The sequence below is a fragment of the Carettochelys insculpta genome, chromosome 12 (genome assembly GCF_033958435.1).
Source record: "Carettochelys insculpta isolate YL-2023 chromosome 12, ASM3395843v1, whole genome shotgun sequence".
Taxonomy (NCBI): Eukaryota; Metazoa; Chordata; order Testudines; family Carettochelyidae; genus Carettochelys; species Carettochelys insculpta.
The window spans coordinates 7,056,377-7,080,347 of NC_134148.1; the positions used below are offsets into that span (position 1 = coordinate 7,056,377).

The 23,971-nt window shown below is 43.1% G+C and overlaps 1 protein-coding gene across 4 annotated transcripts in view; it reads right to left on the reverse strand.

Moving 5' to 3' along the window:
* Positions 1-907: 907 nt before the first annotated feature.
* HMG20A (high mobility group 20A) overlaps positions 908-23,971 on the reverse strand; it is a 95,249-nt gene continuing 72,185 nt past the window's right edge. For 3 of the 4 annotated variants that reach the window (XM_075006751.1, XM_075006752.1, XM_075006749.1), the window contains 5 exons: positions 21,584-21,615; positions 12,293-12,368; positions 10,596-10,811; positions 9,431-9,575; positions 908-3,660 (listed from right to left, as the gene is read on the reverse strand). In XM_075006751.1, coding sequence (XP_074862852.1) covers positions 9,439-9,575; positions 10,596-10,811; positions 12,293-12,368; positions 21,584-21,615 — 461 coding nt within the window. In that variant the 3' untranslated portion in view covers positions 908-3,660; positions 9,431-9,438. Of the gene's footprint in view, positions 3,661-6,607; positions 6,763-9,430; positions 9,576-10,595; positions 10,812-12,292; positions 12,369-21,583; positions 21,616-23,971 lie in introns of those variants that run through there. The other variant, XM_075006750.1, reaches the window with a different exon arrangement.

A 23,971-nucleotide genomic window follows, 5' to 3' on the forward strand; every position in this document is an offset into this window, starting at 1 on the left:
CTTAGCGTTATATGCACTAATAATCAGACTTGGCAATCATGATAATCAAGTGTGAACAGAGGAACAAGCTATATGGATGGTTGCCTAACACCCCATGGTTTTGGAAAGAGTTCCAGTACAGGAAAAATTCATCTACCTAGAAGACTCCTTCACGTGGAAGTCTACTCCTTAGTGTGGGCTGTGAGACTATCAAAATGGCTATAAGTTCCCCATCCCAGTGAGCAGGAATGAAAGACAGATGGAAGGTTCTGGAAGGGGAACGAACAGGAGCTGAAGGTGTCAACAGAGAATACAAGATGGAAGAGGAGCAAGAAAGGAGACAGGGAAAAAACTGGTGGGTGGATGAGAAACAAACAAACAAACAAAGGAACTGTTCAGTTGTGTGATGAGATGATGGGCCATTCTTTGCCTACGGCTTGTCCTGTCAATTATGCTGTACGACTGCAACATTTTAATGGTCTTCGCGGGGGTTTCAAAAGTTGTTACTTTCTTAAGACATATGAAAGGGGAGCTAAGCTTGGAAGAGGACAGCCGTCCACTCCGTCTCCTTTCAGCACAAGGGCTCCTTCACACAGAGCTAATGCACATTGACTACAGAGGATGGGGCACCCTCATTGCCTCTATGATTGTCTGAGAGGGTGAAGACTGAGCCTTCTTCCCTCTGCTCCAAACACCATGTTCACATGAAACCAAATTACGACCCAGCATGTAGTTCCAAAATGCAATTGGACTCCTCAAACAGTGAACCCACCACTTGAGTGAACAAACTAGGGAAATGAATGTGTTGCCAGTATGGATTGTCCAAGAGTTTTAATGACTAATGTGGAGTTGACAGTCTCCCGGATAAGAAGACACTGGTGGTAAGATTTCTCTCATTAACATGCAGTTAAAATTGAATTAGAATGGATTCAACGTTGAACAGTTTTAATGAAGCAAATGTCAAGCAAGCATATCACCTTCTTAAACAAAGAAAGTCTAAAAATTTAATTACAAAAACACTTGTACAGAAAACTTGGCATTTCAACAATTCCAAACACATTAATCCAGCAAACAGACTCTACTTTAATAGCATTTGGTTAACATTTCTCACAGCGACAAAAATGCCTTACCCTTACCCTCCCTCCATTACCACTTAATTTTTTTTTTGTCAGCCAACACATTGAAAAATGTAAACTGAAGTGACACTCATAAAAACACTGAACAGGCAAAATTAATTTTTCATTGGGTAAATCAGTGCAGATCTGAAGTTTCTTAATGAGACAAAACATAATCTGTAATATTACTGGAGAGCAAGCACCCATGCCACCACCATCCCATCCCAGCTGCCAAGTCGTCATGTTTTTCTTCCTCGACACTGGGGAGAAGCAAAAGATTTGCAAGCATGTTGCTAACAGTAAGAATCCCCTTGAAGCTCCCATTCAGAAACAAGCATGCTTTGCTCGGCGCAGAGATGTGTTGGCAATGTGCAAAGAGTTGACAGCTACATCTGATTTCTGAGGGACAGGATAGCTTGCAACCATCCACTCCTTAAATATGCCAGGACCTTGAGTCTCCGTGTGGCATATCTCTGTATTAAAGGTAAGTGTTACAACTGACTGACTTGTTAGAACTCTCTGGGCCCAGGTTTTGGGTGTGGACTGCACTCAGGTTAAGCCCACTTCAATACCGCAGTCAATTGCTGCTATTACTAAATGGGCTGAGGTACTTTTGCCTCAGCTGCTATTTAATCTACAGGATGTCCCTTTCCCCCAACCCCTTATTCACTTACAGAATTCATAACTAGTTCATGCTAATATCAGCTGGTCTTGCCTATAATAAGGAAAAAGAAAGTCAGTGTACCAAGTTGGAGCTCTTGTGGGTGAAATCTTGAAAAATGATAAGAGAAGACACAAAAGTTAGTCCTTCCCTGAAGGAAGACTTGAGCTTACATGCAACTCCTTGCTCTTTGACCGCAGTAAAGGTAGCAGCTGCAAGACAAGGGTGAGTGAGCCCCTGTCACAGACGGCTTGACTTGGAGGTGGCTTTAAGCAAGTGTGAAATTTGTGCAGCATGCACTAAAGAGCGTAAAAGAGGAAGTACTTTTTCCATCTTCAACTATAAAATTGGGCAGATGCTTACACTGCAGATCCACGAAAATGTTCTTGCCTGCAGCAGGATGGCAACGTAGTAGAAGAGTGCCCAACTCATACCAGGAAAAGTCCTGAGATTTTCTGAAGGTGGCTTGTAGAACAGAGACTATGGCTGAACCATCATACTAAAGCCTACGAGTATTCAAGATGCACTAAGCTACAGCCTAAACTAAGAATTTGACAGCCCAAGAGCTGCAAATAATTTGCATAAGATGGTGCAGATGATAGATGTCTTCATCTTTGACAAGGAGGTAAGGTGCAACTCAGAGAAACGTGAGTGGTCAGCACACACAAAGACACTTGCTGTGAGTAAAAGGTCATTCAGATTAAACTGGAACATCCCATACAGGAAGAAGCGGTCTCCATAAGATGCATTTTTGTCTTAAAGGGGATGGTAGCCATTGGTTGCATATATGTTAACCTCTACTGATGCTGCTCTCTGCTGTTATCCTTCATTGCAGGCCCTTTTTACAAAAATGATTTCTTAGTGCTGCAAGAGCAGATGGGCAGAGGGAAATATAATTCCCCTGCCCATTTCCCTTTGTGTTGGAGAAATGGCGTGGAACAGAATATCATTTGTTCAAGTAGGCTGCAGTTCAAATCCTATTAGATAAAGCAACATATCAGAGGACAGAAAAGTGACGGGGTGTTTTTTTTAGCCTAAAATAAAGTTTCACACTTCCTGTTGGCTGAGAGGAGCCAGCCGTTCACTTTCTTTCTTGATTACCACTGACCTTTTCAGCAGTAAAATGCCGCACCAGACATTTTCAATAGATGACAAGAGTGGAGTCTTGCTGATAAGCAGGACATCGTGTACGTGCAGCAGAGATGCTTGGAAAGTAGTTGGCCGGTGGGGGAGAGAGAGTGCTTTCTTCAGGGCAGCTCAGTCATGAAGCACCACCCACAGCTAACACTGGAGGAAGGAACCTCATGTCATATGAGATGCAGCCTAGCACAAAAGAGAGAAGCTTGATTTGAAGATGCAACAGGTAGGGGAGGATGGTGCAGTAAAGACGACTACATCTGTCAGAGCAAAGATCACAGGTGTTATTGTACAGCGCAGCAAACATCAGCTATCAGGAAAAGGACAAAAGGAGAACTGGAAGGGAAGAAGGAAACCCCACAGAAAGGATGTGAAGAGATACAAAGCAACGTAACAGTTCAAAGCTCCAGACTCACAAAACGAAGGCTGCCTCTACTACGGAAACAAGGAAATGATTGAAAATCAGCTGAAATTATGGAAAACTGATGATTTCATGGTAGTCGCATGTTCTGGAAAACTGATGATTTCATAATAGTCGCATGCTCTGAAAGTTCTACATGGAGGACAGTTCATATGTATAGTGGGTGTTGCCTGTGGCTTCACAGGAGCTTTTAATTCATTGAACAGTTGTCTCGTAGACGAGCTGCTTAGGCAGGGCCCAGGACAGATCCTAGAGTCCTGCCTCCTAACACCAGTCTGTATCCACCATGGCTTCTCATTCCTCACTGGCTGAATCACTTTTGTAAGACACTCCTGGGCCAGGAGAAACTGCAGATGAAAGAGAAAGAGAAAGGTTAGAAGCTTAGACCAGTCTGTCAAGATGAGGCAGGACTTTGTGAAGGAAGGATTAATTTGAGGGCATCATAATAAAGTACACTAGATAGCTGAGAAGCCTACAGAGAAAGCAGCTTGTCAAGTTCCTTGGCCAACTTTCCAATGAGAAATGAGAATATGAGCCTTTATAAGAGTTATCAGGGAATCAGCTCTGAAAAATCACCTGTGAATCCATGTTTCAGCCCAGTTATTTTCCCCAGGGCAGGGACTGTCTACTGCTCTGTCTGTACAATGCCCACATGACAGGGCCTCATTCTTGGTTGGTCCCTAGGCACTATTGTAATAAACTACAACAACAATAGTAATCCTCTGCTCTGGCTGCTAGGCCAAGGCCGCCATGGGTTGTGAGTGAATCTGAGCACTAGGGTAGGAGACTGACAAATCTAGATTTTTACCCTAGGCTCCTGGGGTTCTGTGTGCCCGTAACTCAGCGTACGGCACAGTGTCCCTGGGAGGAAATGGGAGCCAAGGCAGGCTCAGAGTCAGCTAGTCAACCGAGACGAGATCCACTATACATAGGGACTTACCATTTTCATGGACAAGTAAAACATGTCAGACTGTGAAATTTGATCTTCTGTGTACTTTTATCTTATACTACTGTGAGTTCATGGGGGAGGACAGTGTTTCTCAAATGGGAATTCTGACCCAAAAGGGAAGTTGGAGGGGTAGGGAAGGGAAATTTGAAAGGCTATGGTAGGAGACTTGTGGTATTGACATCCTTAAATTTACACTGCCTTCAGAGCTGGAGAGCGATGGCTGGAGACCAGCAGCAGGCTGAGGACTCCGATCTGAAGGCAGTAGCAGAGAAGTAAAGGTGACAGTGTAATACTATGCCATCCTTCTGTGCTGCTGGTAGCGGCTCTGCCTTCAGAGCTGCACTGCTAGCCAAAAGTTGTTCTCTATCCTCCCAGCTCTGAAGGCAGCACCACTGCTAGCAGCAGCACAGAAGAAAGGGTGGCAACACCATGACCCCCATTCAAAAACCTTGCATCCCCACTACAACCCTCTTTTGGGTTAGGACCCTACAATTACAACTGTGTGAAATTTCAGATGTAAATCCTGGAAATACAAAATTTATAATTTTTACAATTCTACCACTGTGAAATTGACCAAAATGGACTGTGAATGTGATAAGGCCCTAACTATGTAGAATACCAAGGGCCCAGTTGGTTTGGAGAAGGACAGCATACGATCCTTTGTGGAGGAAGGGGCAGAACCAACTGACTGACAAGTGAAAGGCCCAGGAAGTTGAGCAGCTGGACCAATAAGGAATGAGCTGCCATCCCCTGAAAGCCCTGGAGGTTGGAAAAGCTATTTTCGAGTTGTCTGGAGAGCACCATGGAAAGGTGATGGGGAGCTGATGAGTCCCAAGCATCCATGGAGGGTCTCTTGGGGACCTGGAAGCAACATTCCTCAGCTTGGGCCTTTCCCATGCCAGGGTGACTCTCAATTTGTAGAGTTTTATTTGGAAAACTACCCCCCAGTCAGGCTGAGTGAGCCCTTCAGCTCCCTAGGGAAAATCAGTCAGCACATGGCATGCCTCTGTCCTGGTTGCTAGTCCAAGGCTGTCACCGGTTGTGAGTGCATCTGAGCAGTAGAGTTGGAGACTAAAAAGTCTGGATTTTTACTAAAGGTGAAAACCTGCACCTTTAGCCTTGCACCCCTTTGCAGTGAGGGGAAATCATGGGACCAGAACCAGCATCACTTCTGCACAAAGAGGATGCCTGCGAGCAGTAATCCACAGCCCCTCTGCAGTGATTGAGGCGTCCAGAGTCACCTCTGCACCTGAGGATCAGGTTCATGGAGTTGCGAGGGCATCTTCCTTTAGTTAGCTCGCCAGAGAAAGTGTTTAGGAAACATTCCTATTCCCTGGGTTGTGTCCTCAAGCTGGGGGCAGAGGACAGATTTGGGAATTTTATTACCTAATGCCTATTAAACCTATGGAGGGAGATACGATCTTATCCCACTTGTAAGTCTTTGGCTCTGGACTGAACCCAGTCTGCCAAGTAGCCAACTACTGCACAGATGATAATGTGGTCACATGTCAGGAAATGCTCCTACAAAGTACCATCATCATATCACATATCTGGAAGGGACCTCTAGAGGTCATCGAGTCCAGTCCCATAGACTCATAACAGGATCTAACACCATCCCTGATTGTTTTTTTTTTAAATCTAACCTGCCGCAGACTCTTGAAAGGCCGCCTCAAAGATTGAACTCACAACCCTGGATTTGCACGACCACTGCTCTAACCACTTACTTAGTCTCTGCCCCACCCAAAGTCAATGTACCTAGCCACAGGTGGACTCAAACCTGGGACCTCTGGAGCTTAAGTGCAGGTACCGCTACAGTTTGAGATAAGAGCCAGCTGGCTTTTATGTCTACCAATGGAATGTTAATTTTTTATGTTTGCTATATCAGGTCAAGAAACTTGGGGGAATCATGGGTATTGTAAGTGTGTGCACCAGTGACCCTGAGAATAGTGTTCTACACTGTTTATGTTATACTTCTCTTCTGTTTAAAATAATTACTGCATGGAATATACTGCATGTGTGTTTTTGTTATTCCTTGGGAGTCTCCAACTACAGTAAACTCTTTAATATTTGGCATTTTATTATCCAGAATTCTCAAATAATGAGCATTTTAACCATAAGTAAATTTAGTTATATTTTCTATAAGTGCAGTAGGGTGAAAGTAAATACAAATAAATATAGTAAATACAGTATAAATTTACAATGTACAATACTACTGTTGAAGGTAAATAAAGTACTCTGCATACGTTTTTGTTTGTTTCTTAATATCTCATTTGAATATCCGGCAACCTTCCAATCCCGGGGCTGCCTGATATGAAAGTTTTACGGTATCTGGCAATTAAGTGGAGATTACCCAGTGGTTAGATTTCCTTCCAACCTGCCCTGAAGATCTTGCCAGGAAGGGGCAAGATGGGTGGAGGCACCTCCAAATAAATTCAAATGGGATGAAAATTGAGAAGCTGAATCTTGTATAGTGGGAGCTGTGATCCAGAAGAATCTAGGCCTGCCCATCAAAAGCCATAAAGAGATTGGTGTTAGAAGAGCTATCTGGGCACATAGGGGACACTACAACAGCATTTGTGTACACATCAAGTGTACTTCTATTTTAATACTCTGTTGGGTGTTTCTGTTCTTCAGTGCTGTATAATTCACCCATTTTTATTAGGTACTTTAGCCATTAGAAATCAGCTTAGTTCTGAGAGTACAGTATTTTTGAAGAATACTGGCAAATACGTTTCTGATATTCAGTTTTATTTTAAATAGAAGAGCAGCAAAAACTGTCCTGTGCCCCTCCAAGAGCTACAACGTCTGCCCATTCTGTGACAAGACCTGCAGCTCCAGAATTGGGGTTAACAGCCATCAACAGACTAACAAATAGGGTGACAGGAAGATGCCCTACTCATTATCGAGTGACCACCAAGATAGAAATTTTAAATATGCTCTGAGCATCAAGAAATCCATTTGGCCGATACACATTCTTTTGGAGGAAAACTTATACTACATATTCAGGCTAATAAAGAGAAGATGGCACTGACAATCTGCCAGTTGTCTTCATTACACGTACCAGAGGTGTAGCCACATTAGTCTGTATCTGCAGAAAACAAGGAGAGGTCCCCTGGCACCTTATAGACTAACAGATTTATTGGACGATAAGCTGTCGTGGGCAAAGACCCACTTCATCAGATGCATGTCAACAGAGGTAAGCAACTCTTACTAAGGTCTCTCACACTCTCCATTTTTAAGGTTCTCACTTTATCGTCTCGTACGTGTGAACCCTCTTACGCAAACACCCCCTCTCTCTTAAACTATCTGCATAAGCTCCCATCACTGGACGTGACAGTGCCAAGTGCATGCCAGGATAATTAATTGCATCATGAGTCCTTCCACCATTAGGCCCAGTTGTCTGTGGACAGTTGTATAAATGAAGGCAGGCCATTATTAATTACATTTTAAAAACTGCCTTATATATGTCTGTTCTGAGGAGGAGTTGGCCTTTTAACTATAATTGGAAAGGAGGAATTCTGGAGCAAAAACATTTTTTCCAAACTGCTCAAAGCTGAATCCAATTTTTCTAAGAACAAAATATTTATACCTTAAAACCACAAAAAATATCAGTAACTGCTAGCACATAAAAATTCTCTGAGACTTTCCAAGACAGCTGGGGCCCAAAGCATACAGCAGGAACTGCCTCGATTTTAGTAAATTAGAGATGTTTTCTCTTTGAAGCAGCAAAACCTCTCTCAAGGACTGAGGTGCCCTTTGAACATCTGACAGAGGCAAAACCACTTTACCAGTTATTCCATTTCATCACAAGCTCTCCCATCTTCATCCAATCCTCAATTCTCTTTTTTTGAGCCTACAGGCATGCTAACTGAAAACACTGTGTGAAAATTAGAAGGATCATAAAACTACTGAAAATCCCAGACCTAGATCCACAAGCTGTTCCATTTCAAAAATAGCAGAAGTAATGCCACTTCTTTATTCTACTGGGAGCTCAGTCATCTCTTAGAACTCTAGTCCTTTCCATCTGGCTACCACCTGGAAGGGCAACGATCTTTTAGCTTCACCCATGCTGTAACGGGGAACACATAATTAATTGCAGTATGCAATATCACAAAAAGTCATGGCCAGGAAGGATGAAAACTCCTGCCATCACATTTGCAGAACCACCAGCCTCATAACACGCTGTAAGAAGTTTAGATGCTTTTATACACGCCATTCACAGTGTAGCATATGCTGGGAAATATTGTATATATGCCAGAAAATCCAGACCAGTGTACTTACAGCAACAAAAGGAGGCAAAGGATTCAAATCTGGCATATTCAGATCCAAATTACAACATTATAATCCAGTTGTTGCCCCACAAAGTACAATAATCTAGATAGGGCATGAAGAAGTGTATGATGGTGCAGTGATTGGGTTGCTTTGTTTGCCTGTCACTCCTGAAGTCTCTTACTTAGACTTTTTTAAGTGGTGAGCAGCAAAGCAAAATTTGTAGAATCTTGATCTCTGAAACACTATATGCATATCACAAAGATGTATGAGATCATTAAACTTCAGAAAATACTACATGTGGCCTGACCCAGTTACACCTGTGCTTAATGTACCTGAATATCTGCAGGTCCAGAGGAAGCCAACATGTAACCCACTTGACAATTTCCATGCGCTACAGACTTCCTAAGTATCCATAGAAAAACTGGAGGTTGTTTTAGCTTTAGGAATTCAATTTAGCTGGCGGACAACCCTTTGGGGATAACAGGATTTCTCATGACTACTCGAACTAGCAAACATTTACTGAGGAGTTCCAATTCATCATGCATGACTGAGAAATCTTCATCAATATACACGGCAGTATAGCTAGTCAGCACACCATGCATGCAAGGAAGTGCTACTCCTCCTCTGTTTTACTCCAGACTTTGGCCATCTTATTATTCACCTAACATGTCAACCCAGATGACAAACAATCCTCTGACATACCAAGCGCTTGTCTCTGCCTCCAAAATCAGACAGGAGATTTTCAAAGCCATAAATGGGAGTAAAAACACCCACTGAAATCAAAAAGGATAGAGCCTTTTATGTCTTTGAAAATCTCCCCTCATTTATTTCCAGGCTTGGTGCAAGAGGTATAGTGTAGGTGCTGGTAAAACCAGTCTGAGCAAGGGCATGCTTACCCAAGTCACTAGCGATCAAGCCGGTTGACAACCTCTCGGACTGTGGCTATGAGATTCTCATTCTCCTGTGGGTTAGCCAGAATAATACTGTGCAGTCTGTTCATGTATGAATCAATGGTATCTACTGTTGGAGTCTCTCCACTACCTGCAGTATACACAGTACAAGGAAAAAAAACACAATATTTAGATAAACGACGAAAGTACCAAATATCAGCATTCAATGAAGGGTTTGGAGCGAGGTGAAAACATACCGCACACTGAAAGATGATTAGACCTAAAAGAAATATAACTGAAATAAAGTATAAATCGTAGCAACAAAAGTCCAGAAGTATTTAGGAGCCTAACTTCCTTTGATATCAGTGAAATTTAGAAGACTAAATACCTATGAGGATTGGAGCCAAAGTGATCATATGGCAGGGGAACAAGAAGAAGTCTTGTGGCACCTTATAGACTAACAGATATTTTGGAGCTTAAGTTTTCATGGGCAAAGACCCGCTTCTCTGCCCTGGGTGTTAATATCTCCCCATTAGACTCTGACAAAGGCACACATCCCCCTGTCTGATCTGATTTGTTTTTAACTCTTTTGATAAGTACTATTAATACAGGGCCATTTCCACCTTGCTGAATAGACCATCTCAGCTCTGGCTTTCCCTCTTACTGGGATCCCACTCTTTAAATACCCCTCTGAACCGGGCCGCCCCACTCATGCACCTGATGAAGCGGGTCTTTGCCCACGAAAGCTTATGCTCCAAAACATCTGTTAGTCTATAAGGTGCCACAAGACTTCTTGTTGTTCTCAAAGCTACAGACTAACATGACTACCTCTCTGATACATATGGCGAGGGTACACAGCAGTACTGTTCTGTATGCCTGCACCTGTAAATGACCTTCTGGGACCAACAGCCTCCCCACACAAAAAAGAGAAGAGAAAAACTTCAGTACAGAAAGATACAGTATTAAAAAGTTACAAAACTGGTAGATATTCCTCTTAACTCTATCCCTTATCCTGTATCCATGGTCAAACTGCAACTTCCATCACAGAAAAGGTTTAAAACTAAATCTGCAGACCATGGGGATAGTAAATTCACAGGAACCTGTAACATAGAACTAACATAACTTGGGCGTAAGCCAGGATAGAAAAGCCCCATAATTAAAGGGGAATTACCAGGTAGTGGGACTCCTGCAAAGCTGCTGGTGAGCGCTTGTCGTAAGGTCTCCAGATGCTGCTGCAGCACTGTGTTCCGGCTGCGCTCCTGGATCACATCCACCTCCAGCTTCTCCACAGCAGTACGCATACTTTCCACGTGCTTCTGCAGGGCAGCATTCCGCTCCTCAAATTCCATGTTGGATTTACGCAGCTGGCGCAGCTCTGCTTCCCGTGCTGTGAAGATACCCCAAAATAACTGTAGAAAGTATTCCTGTGATCAGGAGTGGTGAAGACGAATGTTCAGGGACAGCCACTAAACTGAGTATGATTTAAAAAAACCAGTGCTATTTTGGGCTACCCACAAAGAAGCCTCACATCAGAGAATGTATAATGTCTAGAATTCCAAATTCAGTTTAACGCCAGAGATAAGAGTGAGCTCAGAGCAGAGGAATAAAAATGAATAGAACGACTGATTGATGAAGGAAGGTTGAAGGCATTATTATGAATGGCATTCAGCACATTATAACTCAGCAAAATAGCGACAAGGGGTACAGAGACCAGCAACTGACTACTAGTATTAGTGGAGTGTACATTTTAGGTGCCTGAAGTTGAAGTCTATTCAAGCATGAAATAATTTCTCAAGGGAACTGGCAGAAACCCCATCACTTGAGACATATGACTCTATGAATATAATATCAACCCTTACAGCAACGGAGAACTTCTAACTTCTGTGGCTACAAATTAAAATGTTACTAACTAGTCTGAATTATCAGCTCAACTATATCAAATATTTTCTCCTACTAACAGCAAATGCAGCTCCTGCTCCAGGATGAACCTCTCTCACCTGGAATTGTCTCGTCAGGCAACATCCGTAACCCGCCATGATTATAATTAGCTGGGTGACCACTGCGGTCAAGTTTCCCATGGTCCCATAAAGTTTGTTTACAGACACCATTTCTGGCCCTCAGTGTTCTGTGTTGTTATTTAGCTGTAATTTATCCCTAAATGTCTTCTAAGAGCCCAGTAAGCAGTGGAACTGTTGGTGATGTGCTAGACAATTCTGATCTCCTATGGTTCTACAAATTCTCTCAACCAGCTATTTGTCAGATCCCAAGGGTGCCTGATGAGAGACATTCATCCTGGAGGAAAACAGCATCTCTATGAGCTCATCTACTTCTCGCACAGCATCACCATTCTCAAAGAATGCTGTTGGAAGAAGGTAGGCTGGAGTAGCTGTCTGCTCATCTAATAATCCTAAAAGATACAGTAACCTTCCTAACACATTGACATCTGACTTTGCTCTTCCTGTAAAGCACTTTCACCCATTTCAGCCAGGCTGACATCCCTGTGCAGGGCTGGTTACAACACTGCCACTGAGGCTACACATGCATTCCTCCATTGAAAGAGGAATGCAAATGAGGGAATCAGAAATGCAAATGAGGTGCTAATTTACATGTGTTATTTGCATAATCTCTTTTTGGAAGAGATTCTTCGGAAAGAAAAAAAAAGCAGTGTAGATGGGGCTCTTTTGAAGATGGGTTCATCTACCCTGCTTTTCTTCTTTCAGAAGAATCTCTTCCGAAAAGAGATTATGCAAATGACACATAAGATATGTAAATCAGCACCTCATTTGCATTTCCTATTTTCCCTCACTTGCATCCCTCTTTCAAAGGAGGAATGCACGTGTAGACGCAGCTTTAATGAGCTTCATTCACCTTTGCTGTGATTCAGGAACTCTTCTGTGAAGATTGGAATATCAAAAACAGATCGTTCCTTTGTGTCTGCTTCTTTCTGCAGATAGAAAGTGACACACAGTTAACTCCTGCTAATGAGAGACAGATTTATCAAGAAATCAAGGAGGAGGATACATACAACTCCCACAAACCCCTTTCTCTAAAGAAGCTATTTGGCAAATCAAGCATTGAACTGAAATATTCTGTGATTCTATGACAAGGACCCCAGTCTTAAAAAGCCACAAGACATTTGAGAAGCATATGGGGAAGTGGGAGTTTAACAGATGCAGATCTCAGTGATCCAGATATTTTATATAGCCTGCTACCAAACTTTTTTGTCTTAATGAAACTGCCAATTATGCAACTGTTCAATACTTTCAAAGCTGTTCTCTTGAATTCATCCTCCTCTCCAAATTACTATACTTCCGAATGAACCTCTGCAGTAAGAAAAGAGAGGAAATAAAGTAAATGACACTTATGGTAATTTTCACATCTATGCCTACACTGCTCCGGAAGATCAACCCACTCAGGGTCAGTCTTCCAGGGTTTGATTGTGCGTGCCTGGTAGGGACGTGTAAAATCAACCTATCAGGGATCGCAAGGAGAAAAGGAGGTCAAAGGGGGAAACTTTCCTGTCAACCTTCTTCAGTGAGGATGACCAGGTAAGTCAATTGCAGATATGTCAATTCCAGCTACAAAACTGCTGTAGCTAGAATCGCATGTCTGTAATCAACTTAATTTCCCTAGTGTAGACATAGCCATAGTTTGTTTTGTCCATCAGCACCATGATACCCTGTTGCTAGTGAAAGAGTGAAAGGAGCTGAGTAAAGAAAAGAGAACCTTGCAATGGGCCTCACCGTTCTTTGTTTCTGTCTGTTCAGGGTTGTAGAAGGCACAGAGGTGACACATCTGCCTCAGATGTAAAGGCAGGAGCTACCCAATACTTTAAATGTGCCGTATCTTTGTGAAGCAGACTAGTACTTAGACAGACACAATGGGACAAAATTTGTACAAGTTGCCAAACGGAAATATTGCTTATGACTAGCAAGGTGAAGTGGTTTGATTTTCATTTTCTGGGAGAACAGAGAAAGAGGACAAGGGAAGGGTGTTTGTGCTTTTGAAAAAGCAGACTTCTGCTCCCTTGTACGCTGCTTGGTTCCTGATTAGAATGGGTCTCATGCACATCTCCATCACTGGTGGGATGACTTAAGTCATTCAGGCGTCTACTGTTTGCATGCTGCAATGCTAAGATCTGCGAGGCTGAGGGTTCATAAATCCAGAACTGTATGGGGAATTGATCATTTTCTCCCAGACGATGGGCTCAGGAACTATCACAACTGCTGAAGGAACCATGACCTATGACATATTCCCATGCAACCATCACAAACTGACTGGCTATGTCTACATTACAGCGATCTGTCAACAGAAGTTACTGTCAGAAGGTATCTTCCAACAAAACTTCTGTCAACAGATCATGGCCAGACATGACAGCAGATCACTCTGTCGATCCGCTCTTTCGACAGAAAGTGGCCACACGCTCTGGGTTGCTCTCTCAACAGAGCAACCAAATGGAAGCACAGCAGGCAGAGGTGCCCAGTGACCTAGAAGTCCTGTATGTCAACAGAAGGCCCCCTGGAGCATCCATGTGGCTTTTTTATTGACATATTCTCTGAAGAAACATGTTCTGCCTCATGGGGTAGAGACAGAAGGCTTGTCAACAAAAGTGCTGAGTTCTGTTGACAGAACACATTTTTAGTGTGGATGTTCTGCGAGTTTTGTTGACAAAACAGTGGTTTTGATGACAAAAATCTCTAATGTAGATGCAGCTACTATGATGTCAGCAATCAAGTGTACATCATGGGTTTATAAGCCTGTTGTTGGAGGTTGCCCCGACACTCTTAAGAACACATTATTCGCGGATGAGCGGCAAAGCAAAACACAATATCCTGATTTTTGAAATGCTGTCTGTTGACGTTTCCAAGATTAAGACACTAGTAAACTTTACTGTCCCACCTGTGCACACAACAGAAGCATCAAGAGATCCTAGGTCAGTGAGCTGAGAGGGCAAGTGGCAGACAATGCTAAGCTGATCACTATTTGCAGCAATACTTGCTAGAGGTCATCTTTTGCGGTCCAAGGGCTGCTTTTTCCTTCTAGACAGAGTGATTGTATGTAAGCGTACCCTCGCCTACTAACTGTGTGTAACAATGATATGAGTGCATCTTGGGAGATTATGCAGGAGTATACAAAGGATGGGACAGCAGACTAGCCAGCGTTTGCGCTGATTTCAGATCTCGAGTTACTATGGCCCCAGATTTGAGGTTCTTCTAGTTGGATAAAGAGAGAAATGAAAAGAGAACAGAAATTGGAACACTGACCAATGCTGAACCAGCTCCTCAACTTGAGACAATTTGTGTATATTTAACACATAGATTCAATTGGCACAAAACTCTTTGTGCATTTGTGACCAGTTCATCAAGTAGTTATAGCTGAACTGGGGAAAAAGGAAATGGTTTAGAAATGTCTCTTTTGCACCAACCCCAAAGTTTTCATTTTGAATATTGGCATTGTGACAAAAGTAGTGGGGGACTAAACTCCCAAAACAGGGAACAGGAGAAGAGGTGGCAGTGGCAAGAGAGTTTTTCTGATCATTAGTTGAGTTGTTAGGGCACTTGTTAGCAATGTGAGAGTGATGGGTTCAAATCCCCGCTCTGCCTATTATGGAGAAGAAATTTGAACATGGTTCCCCCACATTGCAGGAGTGCCCTCTCCACTTGACTATGGGAAAGTCTAGGACAGGGGCAGGCAAGATATGGCCCATGGGATGGATCCCACCTGTCAATCCTTTTGACCAGGACTCCAAGGCAGACTCTTTGCCTGCTGCAACCCAAGGCTACTTAGAACAGCTGGGGGCTCCCTCTACATGCTGCACACCCCTTACAGGGGGAAGAGACTTCGCAAGCTGTCTCCACCCCAGACCAATCATTGCAGCTCCCAATGTTGAGTTTCCAGCCAATGGGAACTGCAATGATTGGGCTGGGGTTGGGGGAAGTGTGCAAAGTCTCTCTCTGTCCTGCAAGGGGCACCCAGCACAGAAAAGCACACAGGGAGAGCCTCTAGCCTTTCTGAGCAGTCTGGAGCTGTGCCAGGCAGGGAGCGTGTCTGAGGATTCTCCTTGGCTGCTGGCCAGCAGCACACTAGGCAAGCACTTCCTGGCCAGAGCCTCCCTCTGACACCCCCCCCCCCAAAACACACACACCCACTCCCTGCCTCAGGTCACCACTCCCTCTGTTCCAGGTCATCACCCAAATCCTCTGTACCCTCCTGCCCCCAGGTCACAACTCCCATCCACACCCTGCACCCCTCCTTCACGTCAGATTCCTCCCCTGCACCCATAGCTCCTCCCCAACCCCACATCTCAATCCCCTGCCCCAGGTCATAAGCCCCTCCTTCACACAAACTCCCTCTCAGACACCAGATTCTCTCCATCACCCCAGCCCCCTACCATGAGCTGCCTTCTGCACCCAACTTCCATCCCAGACCCCACACAGTTGCTTCACAGAAAAGTTATCACTCATCCCTTGTCTTGGATGAATCTTTCTCAGCACCTCACACTGAAACTCTTCCACTGTTTATAAATAAATAGTCCCTGAAGCTGAGACTTTAACTTGGCCTCCCACATGCCAGGGGAGTGCTCCAACTATCAGGCTTTGGAATTATTCTCATTTTCTGTCTCTGTCCCTACATCTATTGTCATACCTGTTGGCAAGTCATTCATAATGACAAACAGTTCAGATCACCTCCCCACATCTGGCAAATGGGGAAACTGAACCCACAGTCCTCTCCCATCACTACTGAAAGTTGTAATCACATCCTCGGTAAATGCTCTGACTACCAGGGTAAAGGGTATAAGGGAGGCTGTCTTCTCCTTCTTCTCTTCAGGTCAAAATAAAAATATTTCATTTTGAACTCACATGAAAATGTCAAGTTTTTGCTTCCTCAAATATTTCAACAAATTCTGGTTCAAACCCCACCCTCCCATTTCTTTTTTTCAAGTTTTTGAAATGACCAATGAACGAGAAAAATAGGTTATTCACTCAGCTCTAGTGTGAGGTGTTGTACAACACAACAAATTAGAAAGTTCTCTTTTATATTAAAATTAAGACAAGCAACATGGTTCTTTATGGTCAAATATCTAGTATTTTTACAAGTGTACCAGCACCTGGTACCCTGGTCAATTTCAACTCAAATAATCACATTCTAAAAACCCCATGCACATTTTTTGGAGAAGGTAGTTTTTGCTTTCTTTCTGGAAAGACTGAGTAGCAGTGTTGTTCACTCACAGTCTACCCAAGAGAGGCTACTATTCAGTAGCAAATGAAGTGATCCCAATTTATGGTTTATGTGTCTATTAAGCAGTCAAACCATTTGAAAAACCTCAGAGATAAAAGGTGCAATATAACAGATTTTTTTAAAAAGAAAAATGTCAGGGAAGACTGACAAAATGTAACCCTGCAGTGCTATTATGAAGGCTGTTTTTTCTTGACAGATTTCTACAAAGTACCTTAAAGTCCATATTTTTAGTGATGCTTCAGTCATCATTTCTACAAGTCAAAAGTAATAAGAATAAATGTTTGCTTTCAAAGCATATATTGATGGTGTTAAATAAACAATAGAGCTTTATTGTTTGATAAACTGGAGCAACTATAATCAAAGTGCTGTTTAATATAAGAACAAAGATAAGCATTAGAGAAACTGCTAGTGAAAGCAGAAGGTTCTCAAACCTCTAAAACATTTTGACTGGTAAAACATACCAAGAATTATTCCTTCAAAACTATGTTTAAAGCATGAGATAAAATGCCCATATCTTGCTTTTGCTACTACTATAATCTGTTACATTTGAGCCCCTTGGACTTTCCATGGGATGTCAAACATGATTTGTTACCCAGCAGAAAGGGTAACAGGGAATTCTGGCAGCTAAGCTTAGTGTTTCATATTGGTGTTTGGTTCATAAAGAGGCTAGACAGAGGTGAAGTCAGTGCCATTTGGCAGTCAGCCAAACCAGACCTGGGTATATGGAACTTCAGAACCCTCCAAGTGTTTCCTTGAGCAAATTGTCAGAGATAGATTTATTTATTTATTTTATTTTACTTTCTTCTTTTAAAAAGTATGGCTGGGTTCTTAACCTGGAAAAATTGCAGGTGGGCTAGATTCAACAAGAGAGTACAAAGCTCACAGGCTATGCATCAAGTGGGCCTCTAGCCAAGAGAGAGGGCAAAAATGAAAAGAAAGGGTTCTGATTTTCTGAGGGTCTGAAGAGATGCAATAATGTCACCATGGCTTCTTTAACCGAAGCCAACATGGGCTCAAATTCTGATGCCTGTTATTGTAGGAAAAACAAACTCGGATGTGTATTCAGAAAATGAGGAGTCATGTACAGCAACAAACCTGTCAATGTAATCATCTAATCTTAACGCCCTCTAGACAACCACAAATTAGTATCTTCTTGGACTCTGGGGTCTCAGCAGTATCGCACTCCAAGGAATGCTGGCAATTATGCAGCTTGCCCTTCAAGTGCTTTTTGCTCAACCAGCCTAAGCAATACATGCTTGACAGAACGAGCTGAGTGCAGGAAAACACTGGCATGGACTAGTAATGGCTCCTGCAGACTGAAGGACAGAGGAGAGGATATTATAGACATTATATATTCTGCCCCATTGTAGAGATTTTTCAGGTGCAAAATAAAAAAACATTAACACAATTAGGTGAAATTGCTCTGTCTCTGGAAGGCAACAGAGAAATTCTACTTAACAGACGAATGGTAATGAAAACCCATCAGCACTCTTCCATTATCAAGTACATTACCCAGCATGTAAAGGATCCTCTCGGGGGCTCAGAAATACTTAAGCCACTCTGAGCCTTGCTCAGGGGATTAAAATCATAAGGATTTGATTACCCCTTCATTGAAAAGGCCTAATTTGTTCAGGCTGAGTGTCGTTTTCTATTTCTCATGAATTAAGAGAAACAAAAAAATTTCTGTTTCTATCTTTGTCCTTAAAAGAGATGGAGATATTTGCCAGGGTGACATTCTGGAACTTACTCATCGAGCTGTTAAACTGGGGTTGATATTAGGAGCTTTAGAAATACACTGAACTTAAAGTTCTTAATAGGAATAGACAATTGAGAGTACGTGGGAAGGGGAGAAAAAAAATGAAGGAAGGTCTTTTCAAATTGCAATTTTCCTGTTATGTTGATGTCCTGTGACTATCATACACATACCTCTCAAGTGCTCTGTATTATAATAAATACTTCCAATGGTGCAGACAATTTCTGTCGTGCTCCACTACTCTGTCAAGCCACTTCCCCTGCATTAAACTCTACATTACAGACCTCATCAAGCAGGTCCTCTGTGCCTTAGCATGAATCGGTCACTTCATGGAAGACATGCTAATAAGGAAGCATGGTTTTCTAATAATTTGAACAAACTTGGGGTTTCTCTGGTTCCACCAATTTCAGAAAAGTCAGAGGTGCTCCTAAACTTTTGCAAGAGATAATTAAACAGGTCCTCTCTGATGGTCATAAACATACCACAACAGGCAAGGAACATTAAAATCAAGCAATAGGGAAGGAGAATAGGACAGACACCAGGAACTCCAGAAATCTTAAATCTAATCTTGACTTGCTGTACAAGCCACTTAACTTTTCTGTGCCAGTTTCTGCGTTTGTAAATGGGAATTATACTACAGGTTGAACTTCTCTAATCCGGAACTCTCTCGTCCAACAACATCCATAATCCACCATGATTTTAGTTAGCTGGATGATCACTTTTCATGAGTTAGGCTAAGTTTCCCATGGTCCTATAAAGTTCGTTTACAGCCACAAGTCCTAAATCTCAGTGTTCTGTGCTGTTATTTAGCTATAATGTACTCCTAAACATCTTCTGAGAGCCCAGTAAGCAATGGAACCTGTTGGTAACATGCTAGACAATATTGACCTGCCATGGTCTGTCAAATTCTCTCGTTCAGCACCAGTCAGGTTCCGAGAGTGCCAGATGAGAGGTTCAACCTGTGCTTACTTATGTGAGGCCTTGTCTACACTTGCAGTGGCATGCAGAGCATGCACACCTACATGCAACAGTGAGGTAGGCAATATCTACATTGTGGTGTTTAACTACACATTGGAGCAGAGGACTCTGGCAGATGGGAGGCAGATGAATATGACTCTGCTAAAAATAGTGTAGCTGCGAGGGACACTGCTCACATGTAGACAGCCATGTGGAGTATACCCCCGATGTTCTGGCATGTCTGTCATCTATTTGCCTAAGCAGTGCCTTGCTGTCTACTTTGTGCTTATACCAGTGATGGATAGATGTTGTGACTAAGTCCCTCGTCAACCCCTGTGGGTTCCTGCGCTTCCTGGCAGTTTCTTTGGTGTGCCTCAGAGACTCACAGAAAACCCCGTATCTGCTTGGTACTTTCCCGAGGCTGAAGTTTCCGCTTAGCGAGCCATCCTCATCACAGGCAAGTCCCAGTGGGGCGGATAACGCCAAACCCCTTGCAGGCCTGTTCCTGCACCGGCAGTTTTGCCCTCTGGGGGGAAGGGGGGAAGGTGGGGGGAGTCCAGACCCGCCCTCTACCCTGGACTCTGGCCCAGGGTCCCTACAGGGTCGGGAGGCTACTGGCGGGGCTGACGCCCCTGCCCCAATGTGGCAACCTAACCCTGGGCTGCTTCACCCACCACTTCCCCATGGTACCTCTTGCTCCTTGCCCCTTGTTCTTTGCTCTTTGCTCCTCAGTGAGCCTTCCAAACTCTTCCCCCCTGCAACCAGCTAGGGGAAACCTTTTATAGGGTGTGCCGGGCCCCAGCTGTCGCTAGTAGTTAATGAGGCTCCCAGCTGTCCGCCTTAATTGGGAAACAAGAAGGCATTCCCCCACCAGCCAGTATACCTGCCCTCTTGCAGGATCCTAGAGCCCCCAGGCAGCGGTCTGTCACAATGTGTAGTGTCTGTACTCTGTACACCACCATAAGCATAGACCTACTCTTACATAGGGGTTGGGAGGGTTCAGTGGGTAACTTGTGGACAGAGGTTTGCAAATACAAAAAGGTAGAAAATCCTGAAAGGGAAAAGAGAGGAGACTTTCAGGTCAGAGTGTCTACATTGTGAAGTCCTAGCTCCACCTGAGCAGCTCCTGCTCAGATGGAGCATAAGAACTCAGGCCTGGTCTGCACTAGGGAACAAAACTGCTAGAATCTATGGATCAGGATCAACTCTGTTCCCTGGTGTAGACCGTGGCTCTTCAGGCTCGATAGCATGGAACACCAGGGTTGATGGTTGAGCACAGAGAGATCGATTTTGCCGCATCTTCACAGATACGGCAAAATTGAACTCCGAAGGATCAATAGGGGCACACTGAATCTGCAGTAAGTATGGACATACCCTCAGTGGGGACATACAGGAAGGCATCTCTCCTCTGTAGGTGCATTTAGATAATGATGATTTTTCAGTAACTGTATTATATAAATTGAAAAATACAGATAAAACCTGTTTGAATTTTTAAAGTGACTTGTCACATGCACACTGCTGCTAAAAAGAGAATTTGTGCAACCTAAGTTAAATAGCCATTACCATCCTTTATCCAAATTCTTTTAAACCTTATATGTGTTGCACAAATATTACATTACTGACCGGGGCATGACTGTAGTGTTTTGTGGGAGTAATTAATAAAATGTCAACTTCCAAGTGGCATGAGGAGTCCATCTAGTTGCAACAGTTTGTCTGATAGGGAATACTTGGCTTTGGGATTCAGCAGTTCCCCACTTGTAGGCTTTTCTGCTTCCAAAATTTTCACTGCAGTTTTGCACCTGAAGTTGTATACAATTATTCTGCCACACTCTCCGAATTTGTTCTGAGGTTTCAAGTCACAGGTGTACGATTTGCAATGAAAATTACACCTACGAAAGGAGAGGCTGAGCCTCAGCTCTTTTAAAAACAACCCGTAAGCACCATTTCCACATTGTTTCAGATAAATCAGAAGCTACTCCATGCAGATTAGTTATCAGAAAGCATCAAGAAGAGCACATACATTATTCAATTGCTATTCACTTTTGGGTTTTGGTCATGGGGATCATCTATACATGCAGTCCCCAAAAAACTACGAAGAAAGGGTGAGAAATTTGCATAGCTCTATAGGGTGACGTAGTATAAACTTTCATAACTCCATTGACTTCTACGGTAATTTCTCTTTGCTGTGTAGAAGGGAGTAAAGCACTTACCTCATGGTCATGGGCAGTCTGTCGTGCTCCATCTGAAACAAACAAGAAGATAACATGATCTTGGAGTAAAAGAGAATTGAAGGCAGCAGTTAGCTATACACCCCAAAAGCACAGCTACATAATGTGTCTAGTATCCTATAAGGGCCTTGGCACATAGGACCTCTAACTTTATGTTTTCTAATGCACCCATTACAAGGCACAGTAGTACTGATGCATGCTGCATTGTATGTAGCGTGTATCAATATTACCATGCCTTGTAATGGGTGCATTAGAATTCAGCTCTCAAAATCAGATCTGTATCACGAACACAGTAGTATCTTGACATTCGTGAGGGTTCCATATTGAGAACTCTTGCGAAGTCTGAATTTCACAAATGATGAATATTATTCACCCGGAGCCCTGGCAAAGTGGCAGCCACCAGCACTCCCCTCCCGGGACCTTGGGGAAGTGGCAGCTGATGGTGCTCCCAGCCCTGGAGAAGCAGCAGCTGCTGCCCTTCCCGGCCCTGGAGTCCTGGCAGCAGCCACTCGCGAATAATTGAATCTGCTAATGTTAAAATTCGAGAATGCCGGGACCTTACAGTACTTTCATTAACTTGAAACAGTGTCACAAGGATTCATGGCACTGCCCCAGATCTGGTCATGGGCATCAACCTGAACTTGTACTGGTACGCACGGAACATCTTAATGCCATCAAAATTATCTGCACATATCACAGAGCAGACTGTGACACTGATCACTCCTTGATCGTCAGCAGAGTGAAAATCATCCCAAAGAAACTCTGTATGACAAAGGAATACAATAAGCCAAAAATCAATACCCTCAATACCAGAAACGCTCTGAAATGCTCTGTCTTTGCAGATGATCTCACTCACAAAATGGAACACAAACCTGAGCAACAAACTGTTGACGAAACAAGGTCCATGCTGAGAGATGTAATATACAAATGTGCCAAATCTGCCTTTGGAACACGTAAATTCTGTAACAAAGACTGGATAAATGAAAATGTTGACATTCTTAGGCCTCTTTTTGAAGAAAAAGACAAGGCACATCTGAATAACATAAAGAACCCATCACACAGCACAAGAGATCAACTTCGACGTGGAAGATCGGCTCTTCAGAGAGAATCCAGGTGGTATGTGAACAAGTATTGGGCCAATCTGTATTTTAACATTTAAAAGGCATCTGATTTGGGTGACCTGAAAACCACGTATGATGGACTGAAGAAAGCACTCGGACCAAACATTACCAAAGTTGCTCCGCTGAAGCATTTAAATGGACAGGTGATCACAGACAAAAAGCTGCAGATGTCCATATGGGTGGACCACTACTCAAGTCTTTGTATTGTATGCTTTTGGGAATAAACAGAACTTGACAACCTTATCCCATTGCTTCCAGAAATGTGAGTTAGATGCGGAGCCTATGGAGGAGGAATCTTCTCAAGCTCAACACTGTCTCCTATGGAAAAACACCAGGAAATGATTTAATTCCAGCTGAAGTCCTGAAGGCAAATAAGGCTAAGCTCTTCCCCTTCCTCTGTGATTCACTGCTAAAATGTTAGAGAGCAGGAGATGTCCCACATGACATGAAGGATGCAAACATCATCACACTCTATAAAAACAAAGGCAACAAGGGTGACTGCAACTAGAGAGACAACTCTTTACTGAGCATCACAGGCAAAGCACTTGCCTGTGTCATTCTCAAACACCTGCAAAAACTCGCAGATCGAGTCTATCCAGAAACACAATGTGGCTTCAGGGCTGGCAGGTCAACAATGGACATTATTTTCTCACTTCGACAACCACAGGAAAAATGCAGAGAACAAGTAAAGCCCTTATTCATAGCATTTCTGGACTTAAAAAAGGAGTTTGACACACATAGTAGATCAGGACTACTCAGAGTATTAACCAAGATTGGCTGCCCAGCGACACTCTACTCAAGCTTTCATGAAAACATGAAAACAACAGTGCAATATGATACATCTACATTGAAACTATTTGCACTGAACAGCAGAGTCAAACAAGAGTGTGTTCTTGCCCCTACCCTCATCGGCATATTCTTCTCAGTTCTATTAAATTGTGCATTTCAAAACTCGGGCAATGATGTATTTCTCCACACAAGATTAGATGGCTTTGTCTACAACCTGGCAAGACTCAAGGCAAAACTAAGGTCAGGAAAGTCCTCATTAGTCGCTCATAATGAAGACACACTACAGTCACTCACAGATTGTCTGTCCAGAGCCTGGAAGTTGTTTTCCCTTGACATAAGCATGAAGAAAACTGTTGTATTCACTCAAGGTATGCCTCAACGACCCAATGTCATTCTGGATAACAGCCCGTTAAATAAAAACAGCAAGAAGTCCTGTGGCACCTTATAAACTAATAGATAT